The sequence below is a fragment of the Crinia signifera genome, chromosome 4 (genome assembly GCF_055691185.1).
Source record: "Crinia signifera chromosome 4, ASM5569118v1, whole genome shotgun sequence".
NCBI classification, from domain to species: domain Eukaryota; kingdom Metazoa; phylum Chordata; class Amphibia; order Anura; family Myobatrachidae; genus Crinia; species Crinia signifera.
In genome coordinates, this window is record NC_139220.1 from 108182535 (window position 1) to 108197345 (window position 14811).

The 14811-nt window shown below is 42.1% G+C and overlaps 1 protein-coding gene across 1 annotated transcript in view; it reads right to left on the reverse strand.

Annotated features, from left to right (window-relative positions):
- Positions 1-947: 947 nt before the first annotated feature.
- GFRA3 (GDNF family receptor alpha 3) overlaps positions 948-14811 on the reverse strand; it is a 41592-nt gene continuing 27728 nt past the window's right edge. The window contains exons 4-8 of the mRNA XM_083182168.1: positions 13593-13935; positions 11908-12014; positions 5921-6055; positions 2593-2678; positions 948-2148 (exon numbers count right to left, since the gene is read on the reverse strand). Of these exons, the coding sequence (XP_083038294.1) occupies positions 2023-2148; positions 2593-2678; positions 5921-6055; positions 11908-12014; positions 13593-13935 (797 nt within the window). The 3' untranslated portion in view covers positions 948-2022. The remainder of the gene's footprint in view (positions 2149-2592; positions 2679-5920; positions 6056-11907; positions 12015-13592; positions 13936-14811) is intronic.

The window sequence follows — 14811 nt, forward strand, 5'->3', positions numbered from 1 at the left end:
TGAGGAGCTGGAGCAGTAACCAGCTGCTGGAAGGCTGATATCTCTGGTTCTGGGAAAAGTAGAGACAAGCAACTAGTGTCCATCAAAGAGGGAGAGTCCCAGCTTTTGGAATATATCCTCAGAAAAACTCTAAGTCAGAAAGAACCTGAAATATCTGCCTGGGAATAGCAATTAACAGGCTTGGATGGTGACCACTGTTATGAAGTCAGATATCTCCGGTTCCCAAGGGACGATATTTAAAATTCTTGTACCCATGGAAAGAGGGGACTCTCAGCTTTCAGACTCCTGGGGGGGGGGGGGGGGGGTGGTGTTCTGGGTACTCTGCGTGCGCTACAGATGTTACTTGTGCAGAGAGAATTAGATTTGGTAGATTTGGGTGGGGTTTTACTTCAAAGTGAGATCTATATTGCAGTGTAAAAATAAAGCAGCCAGTATTTACCCTGCACAGAAACAAAATAACTCACCCAAATCTAATTCTTTCTGCACATTTTACATCTGTCCCCTGCAGTGCACATGATTTTATCCATCTAAGAAGGATTTTGTCAGAAAGCGTGAACTATAATAAGCCCTCAGTCCCTATCTGCTCCTACATCCAATCTCTGTCTTCACAGCTCCCTCTCTCCATATCAAACAAGTGCAATTGTTGCAGTGTCCCTGCAAAAATTGCTTTCACTTTCTGTTATGACCTCTTTTAGCACACAAAGGAGTAAAGTGGTCCGTCGAGTGGCCTCTAGTAGTCAGTGGAGGTACTTTCCCCTTATATGGGTGAGGAGTAATTAACCTTATGTATATAAATGGGATACAGTTTTTTGAGTCAAAACACCCTAGACAAGTTAAAATAAAATCAACATTTTCTACATTATTGCACTTTATCTAAATACATGGGCACTTATATATAACCTTACTTTCATGAACAAATTGCACAATACAGTTGTTTTCCTGTGGAATACTGACATATTTTTATTTTACACATATATAATATATTACATTTATGGTAGGTCAATGCACAGCTTATTCCCGATAGTGATGAGCTATTTTTTTCATATGTATCACGTCACAATCTACTGAATTTGGGGGATTTTATTGTCTGTGGTTAATGTGTTGGATTACCAGACAACACAACATATGGCATCTGTTATACATTTATACGTTTGAGATTGATGTCAGATGTCATTGGAAAAATCCTGATATTTGTGTGGTCTTCATCTGACTGTAATAGTGCCAAGTAGCACCCGCGTGTTTGTTCACCTGCTGAATGGCTGGATACAGATATGCTCACATACAGTCCATGTAGTTAGGTATTGTTAGGACAGCTGGAAAGAATTAGTGACTAGTAATAAATAGACTTTTGGTTTGCGTAATAACATCCACTTACTTTCCTCATCAGCACAGTTTTGTTTAGTTTTTTGTTTTGGGGGAGGGGCATCCAAACACCACCAGGAACTTACAGTTATACCATATGTGCTGAGAGAATCTGCAAGCATAGCTGATCAGTTAACATTCTCCTTATTTGTAAGAATGATTATAATGTACAAATATAACTTTATTAGCAACAGCACTTCACAATGAGGTTATTAATGACATTATTACTGGTACTGTAAAGCCTATAGTTAAGTTAACAAGAACACAGAACTCGGCTCATTGAACATATGAAGGAAATATGAGAAGTCCAAACCTTTATATTCCTTTTCTTTGTAATACTATACACGTAAGCGTAGATTTGGGGGTGAATGCCTTCTGGGAAGCTACTGTCCAACATCTACAGCTTCTATGTGAACACCAATAGGTGCTGCCCATAATGCTATACATGCACCCCCTTCCATCAATGTCTGCTGCATTCCAATAGTCTATGTGAGGGGGTGGGCCTGGTCTGGCAAGAAATCTTGAGTCTTTCAGTAAAAGGTAGATATACACATCTAACATACTGATGCATTTTCCAGGTGTCATTCCAATTCCAGATGAAGGGTCATGATGATCGTGCTGTTCGAAACCAAGCCCCCCCATTGTCTTCTTCCACATAAATTACAAGACTTTCAAGAACCACAAAAATAATGTTGGATGTATTAATGTCCAAACCAAAGATGGAGAGGAAACACCTGATGCTGTATTACCGCTCTCTTTAAGTACAGACGCATGTCTTTGTGATTCCTGAAAAAAACATTATAGAAATAAAAATATATATAAAGTAAACATTAATCTCTGAGAAATGTTATGTAATGAAGACCAGCATGTATTCTGCTATTTTACAGGACATCTGTGGGAATATATACTTTAGTACATAGCAGCTCTATGATGTATGGTGGAAAACACAGACTGTCCCCATAACAGAAGGAAAAGTATAATAAATGTCACATATTGCACCTGCAGATCATAGACGCACATTGGGGTAAATTTACTAAAGGTTCTAAAAATGAAGAGGTGATGTTGCCCATAGCAACCATACAGATTATGTTGATAATTTCTCTATAGAATCCAACAAAATGATGGACAGAATCTTATTGGTTGCTATGGGAAACATCACCATTTCTCTTTTTTAACCCCATTGTATGTTGCGGTCACTAAAATACACGCATAAGGTAAAGTATACCTCACCTGATTACTGTCAGGGAAAACAGATACACCAGTGCCTTCATTGTCATCGGTAGAGACTGTCAGTTCAGCACTGCCTATTGCATTGTCTAGAAAAAAAAATGATGATGCTGTTAAGTATTAATGTGTTCTTGAAGGTACCCGATATCTGTAAATATTCCCATATGCTTGTTTGACAAAAGAAATTTGTATGTTCTGTATATCATTAGACCTTTCCTCACTGCCATAAAAACATATATTTTCTCCAAAGCCTACCGCAACTCCTCCCAGGTCTCTAAATGTTACTTCCCACTACTGTGGGTGTACTGTGCACATGCAAACATTCTTTTGCATGTAGCGTAAACACTGACTGCTTTTGCATGTAGTCCACACATGCTGGACACCTGTATGTTTACATTGCAATTAAGATTTGAGTTTGGACACACCCCTGTCACATCTAAATATCTATGCACATTACATCTGCCCCACCTGCAATGCAACATGGTTTGCCGAGGTACAAAGTTACTTGTTCATTCTTACTTTATTCTCAAATCAGAATAAGGCTCTCAATGCCTGCGACCAACTTCTACCTCACTGTAGGTATTTAATGTTATTTAATGTTCAACCGTTTGATTGTGCACAAGTAATGCCTAACAACCTAAAAAAAAAAAATATATATATATATATATATATATATATATACTTGCTTCTGGCGGCCCGGCACTCTCCCCAAAGATTCAGCAGGCCCGGTGCCCTCCCGAATGGGTATGTGTAGATAGGCAGGAATGGGCGGCACTCGGAGGTAACTTTCAGTGATTTATTTAAGGTGCGGCAAAGACCAACGTTTCGGGGTGCGGTAACCCCTTTGTCAAGGTGCTCAAAGATAAACCCTTTGAGCACCTTGACAAAGGGGTTACCGCACCCCGAAATGTTGGTCTTTGCCGCACCTTAAATAAATCACTGAAAGTTACCTCCGAGTGCCGCCCATTCCTGCCTATCTCTCTCTCTCTCTCTATATATATATATATATATACCAAACAAAATCTCTGGAATTGCACTATAAATAGATTTTCGGTCGCCTGTAACACTAGGGCCCTTATTCTGGTTGGTGCGGTAATATCCGCGTGCGTTCGTGCCGCCGATGTTTTGTGTCTGCGCATGTGCAGAGGCGTCTCTGCGCATGTGCGAGCGGGGCGTACGGCAAAATACCGCATGAAATGTGAACACTCCGAACAGGGGGTAGAGAGGGGCGTGAAGGGCTATTTGGGCTCATTACCATATGCATACGCCCCACGTTTCATGGGCGTTCCCATGCAAACGCTGGGCGTACGTATGGTAATGCGGCCGTGACGCACGTGTAGGGGGCGGACATATGACATCGCCGGATGTCAGCTGCCCGCCCAGATCCCTGCTTTTGCATGTGTCCATGTGGTCTGAGGTTGCGGGAGCTGGTGGACCACTAGGTCCTGCATTCGATGGTCTGCGACCATCGAATGATGAGGGAGGTTCCCTAAGATGGAGGAGGCGTATTCCATGAAAAATACACGTGCGGCCGTTTGGCCAGCTTCTTACCGCGTACGGACGGAGTTGGCGATCCATATGGAAGGCAGGGTTTCGCACGCACGGTGCTGGCCGCATATTCGGATCCGGCCGCACCGATCAGAATAAGGCCCTAGGTCTTCTACTAGTAAGACCTCCACAATCCAAATAACCCCACAATAGTGTTATATGGCGCCCTTAACTACTTTAAACAATAGGGTTTATTCCTGTCTTTCCCTTGACCAATAGAAATTTTCCATTATACATAAAACATTTATTTTTACAAGCATAAAAAAACAATAAAACAAACTTTTCGCAGTTATTCTTGTCTTTGGTAATGTTATTCTTTAATTATAGATGTTATCTAGTACCCGACATGTTTCGTCTCATTAAGAGACTTCATCATGTGTATGCCGATAGTTTTGTTACAATCTTAGATTAACTTTATGGTGGCATAGATTGAATAAGCCTTCACACCAGAAGATTTTTTGATGGATTGATTAATTAGTGCCTGTGTGCTCCTCAAGGACCCAACTGTCTTGCAGTTGGGTCCTTGAGGAGCACACAGGCACAGGTCTAGCAAGGAGTGGTCTCCAACATATCTTGCTTTAGACACTATCCTGAAAAAGTGGGATTGTATACCAACTATCTAAGGAACCATTGAGGGTGGTATCCTTTATTCAAAGATATTGATTTCTCGGGAATATGATTGTTTAGAGGAGTGAATAACAACTACATATTGTGAATATAACCCTATATAATAGGTACATTCCTGATAGTAATCCATGAAAAATGGACACATAAGGATTTACGTCTAAAGACAGTGAGTCAAAGAGCTCCTAATAACAGACAAAACGAATTAATCAATCCATCAAAAAATCTTCTGGTGTGAAGGCTTATTCAATCTATACCACCATAAAGTTAATCTAAGATTGTAACAAAACTACCGGCATACCCCTGATGAAATCTCTTGATGAGACAAAACGCGTAGGGTACTAGATAACATCTATAATCAAAGAATAACATTACCAAAGACAAGAATAACTGCGAAAAGATTGTTTTATTGTTTTTTTATGCTTGTAAATGTTTTATGTATAATGGAAAATTTCTATTGTGTATAAATTGGTCAAGGGAAAGACAGGAATAAACCCTATTGTTTAAAGTAGTTAAGGGCGCCATATAACACTATTGTGGGGATATATATATATATATATATATATATATTCGGTCTGCGGTGGAGTGAGCATCTTCATTCCCCCATTGTGGACTTCATGCGTTTTCCTTTCTGCTAAGTGTGAGAGAGGAGGTTTCCCACGATTGTGGGTTAATATCCAGGCTATCTAAATTTTACCATTCCGGAAACATATCCTTATTATATTACATTAGCGTTATCTTCCATATTTACCCCTACTGGTTTTAACTGATTGTTCGACTCAAGGAATATTGTCTATTACCGCTATTGTCATTATCTGGATATTAGGCCTAGTTTGACCATGGCATGCACCTGATGAAGTCGTGTAGACGAAACGCGTCGGGATTCTAATAAAGAATTGTTTTTGCGATCGAGGTCTTCGTTGTCATTTCCAAGTCTATGATATCTCTTTGGAGTGAATACAAATGGTTGTTGGATCACATCTATTCGATACAACGAGCTTGCGGCTAGGTGGTACTACAAGAGCGCACTCTGGACACCCCCCCCCTTTCTATATATATATATATATATATATATATATATATGTATATATATATATATATATATATATTGCTACCAATGAGGCTTTTGTGATTGAGCACTGGAAGTATTTGTACTTACGGAGGCATTTGTTGGAAGTAAACATTGCCAGTTTCTTATTGCACTCCTCCTGCTGGTTACCGCTACCTTCACAAGTGCACCATATGGACATGTCCATGCTGGAGTTGTTGATAAAGTTTGGAGTCATTATAGTACCTGTGTGAAAAAAAAGAAGTTATAAATTAACATAAGTTCTAATGTTTTGTGGTATTCTTTCTAACGATGTTTTTAAGTTATGCATATTTAGGGACAGAGGGCGGGATGTTGTAACATCCGCAGCCCCCCCTTCGCCGGGCATCGCATTATTAATAACGGCATATGCTGTAACATATGCTGTTATTAACGCAAGGTACAGCTCTTGCGATAAGAGCTGTCCCTTGCGATGCGGTGCCGGCACTGGACTTCCGGGTCTGTGACCCGGGAGTCCATCTGCGCATGTGCAGAGTGACGCGCCGGCCGCAGGGCATGCTGGGAGGGATCCGTGACGGATCCCTCAAACAGCGCTGCGGTAACAAGCCCATAGGCTTCTGCAGGGAATCGCCAGCTTTTGCTTGCCATCAATGGTTACCATCAATGGCAATAATGCAACTGGCCAATGATAGTGCTAAACTATGCAATGGATGAACATCGATATTTTTACCTATCGATGGTCATCCATTGTGTTTGACTGATTGACCTGTGGGGGTGGGGCTTCGTGAGTGTCGCTATGGTCTGTGCCTCAGCACTTTGAAAAAAACCCAGCAAAACATATTTTGCTGTGGCATCGATGGAGGGAAACCATCTGGTTCCCCCCCATCGATGACAAGAGTATTCGACATCGGCCATAAACATCAATGATTTCAAAACATTGAAGGTCAATGGATATCCCTACACATTGCACCATATTTATAACAAACATTATTTTTTCTAGAAAGTATGAAATAAAGGGTGGAGGATTAACCTTTGGACATACAGAATATAATGAAGCCCTTATCAAATCAAAGTTATATCCCAGAACCTATCGATGGTCATCCATTGTGTTTGACTGATTGACCTGTGGGGGTGGGGCTTCGTGAGTGTCGCTATGGTCCGTGCCTCAGCACTTTAAAAAAAAACCCGCAAAACATATTTTGCTGTGGCATCGATGGAGGGAAACCATCTGGTTCTCCCCCATCGATGACAAGAGTATTAGACATCGGCCATAAACATCAATGATTTCAAAACATTGAAGGTCAATGGATATCCCTACACATTGCACCATATTTATAACAAACATTATTTTTTCTAGAAAGTATAAAATAAAGGGTGGAGGATTAACCTTTGGACATACAGAATATAATGAAGCCCTTATCAAATCAAAGTTATATCCCAGAACCTATAAAAACTAAAAGTATAAGCTTTTATATAGAGACAAGACCTGGGGTACTTATCCTAACAAAGGGCCTTATTTTGGTTCATTCTTTCTGACAAAATCCTTCTTAGATGGGCAAAACCATGTGCACTGCAGGTGGGGCAGATGTAACATGTGCAGAGAGAATTAGATTTGGGTGGGGTTTTACTTCAAAGTGAGATCTATATTGCAGTGTAAAAATAAAGCAGTCAGTATTTTCCCTGCACAGAAACAAAATTACTCACCCAAATCTAATTCTCTCTGCACATGTTACATCTGCCCCCCCCTGCAGTGCACATGGTTTTGTCCATCTAAGAAGGATTTTGTCAGAAAGAATGAACCAAAATAAGGCCCTTTAGTATGGAATCTATAAATAAATAAAAAGTGCATAATTGCAGAAACATAAGAACCACTCAGATTATAGCTATTAACTTTTAAAAGGTGCTAGACAAATGAGAAGTAGAATCTGATTGGTTGCTATTTTAATTGGGTGTACACGGATCGATTTTGACTACCGTAACTTTCTATTTGATTTTGCTTATATAGTCAAATTCCAATCGAAATCGAGAGGTTTCCAGCGGCGTTGGATCTCAAGTTGATGCCGATGCGCATTCCCGCTTTGTCTGTATCAAATAGAAAAATAGACTGTGCAGGCAGTGCAGACTACTGTATATCGAAAGGAAGCTGAATAGACCAAATCTAAAGGACATCTAAAGGAAATCTACTTTTGATTATTATTATTATTTTCTATAAATAAAATTATAACAACAATAATAATAATAATAATAATATAAATCTTATTAAGAAAAAGTTAATCGAACTGTGTGTACACCCCATAATGTCATCACTTCTGTATGCACTTTAGTAAAAATGTTCCCATTAATCAACATTTTCGTTCTATTACTATTTAGAAGTGTTTATTTGCATTTGGTTTGTTTACTTTGTAGAAAAATCGAATAAATACTATAATAAATGTATCAAAGGGATTGAAAAACATGGTGTCATGGTATTGTTCACTCTCACATGGGTAAAAAAGACTGTAGTTAGTGATGGGACAAATACTTGTGCACAAGGCATATGAGCAGCACTATACTAAAAAAGAATATCGTATCGCTGGTGTTTGAAAAAACGGTACTTATGTAGTATCTGGGCGTCCGATTTTGTGATTGTATGCCTAAAGGTACCCATAGACGGTCCGTTCCCGGACCGTCCGTTTTGTACTATGCGATGCGCGCTCCCGCGCATCACATAGTACGGTACAAAAAGTATGTGCTGCACATACTTTTTGTACTAGCTAAACATCGTATCGGATCGCATTGCATGCACTAGGCATGCACTAGGCATGCGATCCGATACGATGCATGCTAATTAAGACGGACCGTGTATGGGCACCATTACCTTAAGGCATACAATCAGATGCGATGCGATGCGATTCGATTTTGCATAGGATTCAATGTTAAGAAGGTCCTGTTCATTTCCCCACTATCCAAGTGGGCACAGAGTTGATTTTATATAGCGTGGCGAGCGCAGCGAGCCACCGAGCCCGAAGCGTGGCGAGCTCCCGCGCATCACATAGTACGGTACAAAAAGTATGTGCTGCACATACTTTTTGTACTAGCTAAACATCGTATCGGATCGCATTGCATGCACTAGGCATGCACTAGGCATGCGATCCGATACGATGCATGCTAATTAAGACGGACCGTGTATGGGCACCATTACCTTAAGGCATACAATCAGATGCAATGCGATGCGATGCGATTTTGCATAGGATTCAATGTTAAGAAGGTCCTGTTCATTTCCCCACTATCCAAGTGGGCACAGAGTTGATTTTATATAGCGTGGCGAGCGCAGCGAGCCACCGAGCCCGAAGCGTGGCGAGCGGACGCATATTTCTTAAAAAGTATTCTGTGTCCCCTCGCGGGGCTCGCCACGCTTCGGGCTCGGTGGCTCGCTACGCTCGCCACAGGTTTATATCCAACTCCATGCCCACTTGGATAGTGGGGAAAGGAAAAGGACCCCTCAAATTCTAATTGAATTCTATGTTAAAATGGACTCAGACCATTTTAACATTGAATCCTATGGAAAAATCTTGACCATCGCATCGCATACGATTTGGTTGCATGCGATGCGATGCGATCCGATCCTATTTCTAAATCGGACGCCCAGATACTACATAAGTACCGAAAAAACAATATCTTTACTGGAATTAATGAGCTTTGATAAAGCTGCAGTTGGCAGTGAAACGCGTTAGTGCTCCTTCTACGCTCAGGACTTACTATTGTGGACCCCCATCTCAGTGTGGACAATTGGACCTTGGCTCCCTAATATCCATCATTGCCTCCACCTTGCTCCAACCTATTGGCGGACACTGCTCCTTGGACCCCTCCGGTGGCTTATTACTCCAACTGGCCACCTGTGTGAGAGGACGCTGGTCCCTGTGTGCGGAAGCCTTTACATCGACCTCCAGCGGTAGCCCACAGCTCCGTATTTCTGCTGAGGATTACCACCACATGAGGAGAGGAGCCCCCCACATTGTCATTGACACGTAAGAATGGGGAAAGTGCACACACCTGTGACCCAGTTCCAACCAGGCCCAATACACATCCCCTTTTGTCCTGAGAAGTACAACCATCCAATTTTATCCTTCAATATATGTTTTTCATGTAATAGATATATGTTTTTTTATTTTGGTACTTGTTTTCTAGCACGGCGCCTGCGATTTTGATTGTATCCATCGGGTCCTAAAAAATCGCGCCGATCGATGCAATTTTTACATCGGAACCAATGTAAAATGGTCCCTGAGACACGATTTTACATTGGGCCCAATGTTAAATGCCCCCCAGACCCCAATTTTCATTGTATACCCACCCTGATGGGTCAAATGCCCCCCCATTGTTAACGCCACCCCACGGTGAACGCCAACCCGAAGCGTGGCGAGCGCAGCGAGCCCGCGAGGGGCGGCAGCATGCGTCCTCAGACCTTCTCATACCCCCACTATCCATGTCGGCGTGGAGTTGATTTTATATAGTGTGGCGAACGCAGCGAGCCCGAAGCATCGCTTCGGGCTCGGTGGCTCACTGCACTCGCCACACTATATAAAATCAACTCCACGCCGACGTAGATAGTGGGGGTATGAAAAGGTCGGAGGACGCGTACCGCCGCCCCTCGCGGGCTTGCTGCGCTCGCCACGCTTCGGGTTGGCGTTCATCGTGGGGTGGCGTTAACAATGGGGGGGGGGGGGGGGGGAATTTCACATGTAAAATACCCATAAGGGTGGGTATACAATGAAAAATCGGGTCCATTGGCCCATTTAACATTGTTCCCTATGTAAAATCGCGTCCATCGCATCGGTCGCATCGCATGCCTTAACTTAAGGCATGCGATGGACGCAATTTTTTAATTGCTGGGGAAAAGGCTAAAAATAGCCCTGAAATCACGTCGGTCGTGTCCATCGCATACCTTAAGTTAAGGTATGCGATCACCTGCGACGGGCGCCGTGCTAGGAAACAAGTACCTTTATTTTAATTGTTCTTTTTATATGGCCTATAAATTCCAGGAAAGATATTGTTTTTTCAAACACCAGCGATACAATATTATTTTTTACTATTAGCGCTGCTCATCAGCCTTGTGCATAAGTGTTTGTGTCTTTTGTCTAGGTGGGGACTGACTATCCCCCCTCCTGAGCAGCTGCTTCCCTAGAAACCCAGCTCTAGCTAAAAGCGCCTGATTATTCTTTGTGAATTTTTCCTGTAGTTAGTAATGGGAGATGTTTAGGGCTTTATCCACCGTCCTATCAAAACTGTTATCTTAGGGGGTAATTCTCCCCTGATTGCAGCCCTGCAATTTCGCAATGCGGGCAATTATAGATAGACTGAGCATGCATACGGATCGTACTGCGCATGTATGAGTCTATTCTGCTAAAAAATCCAGTGTATTTTCTGATCGCGAGCCGTTTGCAAGTTAATTGACAGGAAGCCGGGGTTTGTGGGTGAACACCTGTCGTTTTCTGGAAGTGTCAGGAGAAAACGCAGGAGCGCCCAGATGTTTTCAGGGAGGGTGTGTGACAGCATAGGCCCCGATCAGCCTGTTTCTATCACAGAGGTAGAGTAGGTTCTGTTTTATGCACACACTGGAAAAATCATTAGTTGGTCAGCGAGTTGGGAATGGATTTGCAGCTATTCACCAATCGGCGTGACTTTCACAAGCCATTTGCAGCTTACACAGGGAGGGTTTTAACTCTGGTGGGGCGGCCACTATCTGATCGCAGCGATCAGGTCTGAATAACCCCCTTAATGCAGATGTGTAGTAATAGGTCTAGCACAGTGGTCAGGGAATTCAGTCCTCATTAGCCCACACAGTGCATGTTTTGCAGGTCTCGTCACAGAATCACAAGTGAAATAATTAACCCCACCTGCGGACTTTATAAAATGTGTCTGTGAGTAATTAGTACACCTGTGCACCTGCTGGGTTACCAGCAATACATGCAATGTGTGGGGTAATGAGGACCGAGTTCCCTGACCACTGGTCTAGTATTATAATACCCTAGTGGCAGATTTTGGAATCAAACAAACACACAATTTAGTTCTGTTATCTATGGCTTGTATGTATTATATAATCCATCAGTAGTATATCTCACCAATCATGCCCATATAGGAAAGTATGCATCGATCGTGCTGTTCTGGAGGGCAGCTTCCACTCTTTTCAAACAGATGGCATTGTGTCCGATAATCTAAAAGTCGAGATCTGGAAAAAAAGAAAGTGGAAACCATTCCAGAAAACCTATTATTCCCGACTGCTACTTACTGTATTGTACATTAGGTACAGGCTCTCGTTAAAGGTACCATATTGGCAGTCTATAAGTAAATGTTAATAAATAATAGCCTCCCAGCAGCCTATCAATAAATCTAAGGATGGTTCATAGTCACTGGCATAGCTCAGCAGAGTCAGTGCATCCTAAATGTTAGTGCTCTAGTATTACTTCATGTGAGAATACAGCAGCTGATAGTATTAAAACTTTAATAAAAAATGGGGAAAAAAAACAGAAGGCTGGAAGCTGGAATTTTCTAAAATATCCATGGCATCGGGTATCTGTAGGCATTGCCAGACCATAACTGGGCCAGCACGGATGGTGTAATGGTTAGCATCACAGCGCTGAGGTCATGGGTTCTATTCCCTCCATGGCCCCAACTGTGCGGAATTTGGTGCTTGCGTAGGATTACTCTGGGTACTCTGGTTTCCTCACACAATACAAAAATATACTGGCAGGCTAATTGGCTTCCACCAAAATTAACCCAAGAGTGAATGCGTGTGTGTATGTGTGGTAGGGAATATAAATTGTAAGCTCCGCTGGGGCAGGGACTGATGTGAATTTTCTCTTTAATACCCATGCGGTATATGGGTGCTCTATATAAGAAACTGTAAATAAATAAATAACGGACAAAAGTCCCTCATTTGCAAGAACTGTCAGGTTTTGCTCCTGTATATAAACTATTTGTTAATATTGCTTTTATCTCTCTGTTATTTCATTACTAATAACATATATAATCCAGTCTTTTTTAGTTTTAAATATCTGTGTTCTAGATAGGACTATTAAATATAACATCGTTCCTACTAGAAAATGATGCCTTCCTGTCACAACATTCCATACCATATTTTTATTCCAACCATCCAACTAGTTCCTTGATGGCTAACCTTGACACTCCGCCTGTTGTTGATCTACACATTCCAGCATGCTCTGCATCAGATTTAGCATGGCCAAATAGCAAAACTGAAGCAGAGCATGCTGGGATGTGTAGTTCAACGACAGCTGGAGTGTCAAGGTTAGCCATCAAGTAACTAGTTGGATGGTTCGAGGAAAGTTGGTCTGATGTATGGTCAGCAATAGTTTGAACACTGCAGGCTGATTGCAGCGCCTGGGTAAGTCCATGCACAGTTCTCCTTGATTAGAAAACCTGTGAGGTAATAGCCCAGTGCCTGACAGCTGTAGCTCATCAGCTTTCAGCTTTCCAAAAAATTTGCGGCGGGGGGGCCACATAAAAGGTAGTTACGCCACTGCCCTCGGCCATATACGAGGGGATGTGTTCTCGCATACAACTCCTTGCATGTTAATGAAGGGATGCAGGTGGTGCTGGCTGCGGGGGAGGCAGCGGCTTACCCGCTTATAGATAGCAAAAGAGCACTGCTTAGCGAGCTGGTTTCAATCAGTCTTTTTGTGGCATTTCCCTAGATTCCAGAGTTTTTCTTTTAAATAAAATGTTTTGCTTATTGTGTTCATTGCAAGTAGTTGGTTCTAAATATTAAAAATACTTCCTCATTACTTACTTGCATATGTTATTGTTCATGCAGGAATCATAGAGCTGCAGGCAATTTTTCTTGTACTTTTCTTCATAAGAACACTTTGGCACAATATTCTGGCGTCTGCGTTCTGAACAGTCACTTTCATGATGGCATGGGCAGAAGAGGAATCTCTTTGTAAACGCCATGGGTACTCTTTTAAAAAATATTCGTAGGTATTCTTGACACCTGTTTCTGTCACAGGAGCCATCAGCATTCGTGATACAGTGCATAACATAGTTATTCTTGTGCTGGCTGCACTTGCTGCTTTGGCTGCAAATATTAGCTTCTTTCAAGCACTGATTACTATTATCATCCCCCTGGAGCGACTCTGAAAAGATAAAACCATCCTGCATCACTAAAACAAGAAAGTCATACACAAATGTCCTGAAAACAGCTCTCTAAAGGTCCCCTACATACACTACAGCACTTTGGGCCGATTTTACCCGTTTCTGATGGATGGGGCCAAGAAATGGGACACGGTCATTGGGTCCCCAGCATGGTGGTCGATACCAATCAAAACAAGTGCCAGCACTGGCTGAAAGTTGATCAAAAATACATTTTTTAATAACTAGACATGTACCACACTAAACATATACATAAAATATATAAAATGCTACAGTGTGCATGTAGATTTAAAAATATGTCCAACTGAGTAAATTATAGATTTATTTGTAGTTGTTATAGATGATAGTAGAGGAGATGGGGGATGTTGCGCTATCTTCACGTGTCCCTTGTGTCCTCATAAAGTGCTTTGAAGTTACCAGGTTTTGCTGGAGTTCTTGTATAGCTGTACTCTGTATACTGGATAATTAGGAACTGATGCAATTGTCCCACATGCAAAGTCCAGTTGGAGTAGAACATTTTCCGGTACTTGTGTATTATCACAGCGTCCATCGCATGCCACTAATTAAGGTATGGGATGGCATGCGATGGGACCCGATTTCAGGCTTTTCCCGGGCGTGACCATACAATTTTCATATTGCATCGCATTGCATGCCATTATAATGGCATGCGATGTGACTCGATCATGCCCGATTTGGGCTTATTCCCATGTTAAATGCCCCCCCCCCCCCGACCCGATTTTTAATTTTATACCCACCCTGATGGGTAATGACAATGTTAAATGCCACCCCATTGTTAACGCCACCCCACTATCAACGCCAACCCGAAGCGTGGCGAGCGCAGTGAGCCCGCGCGGGGCGGC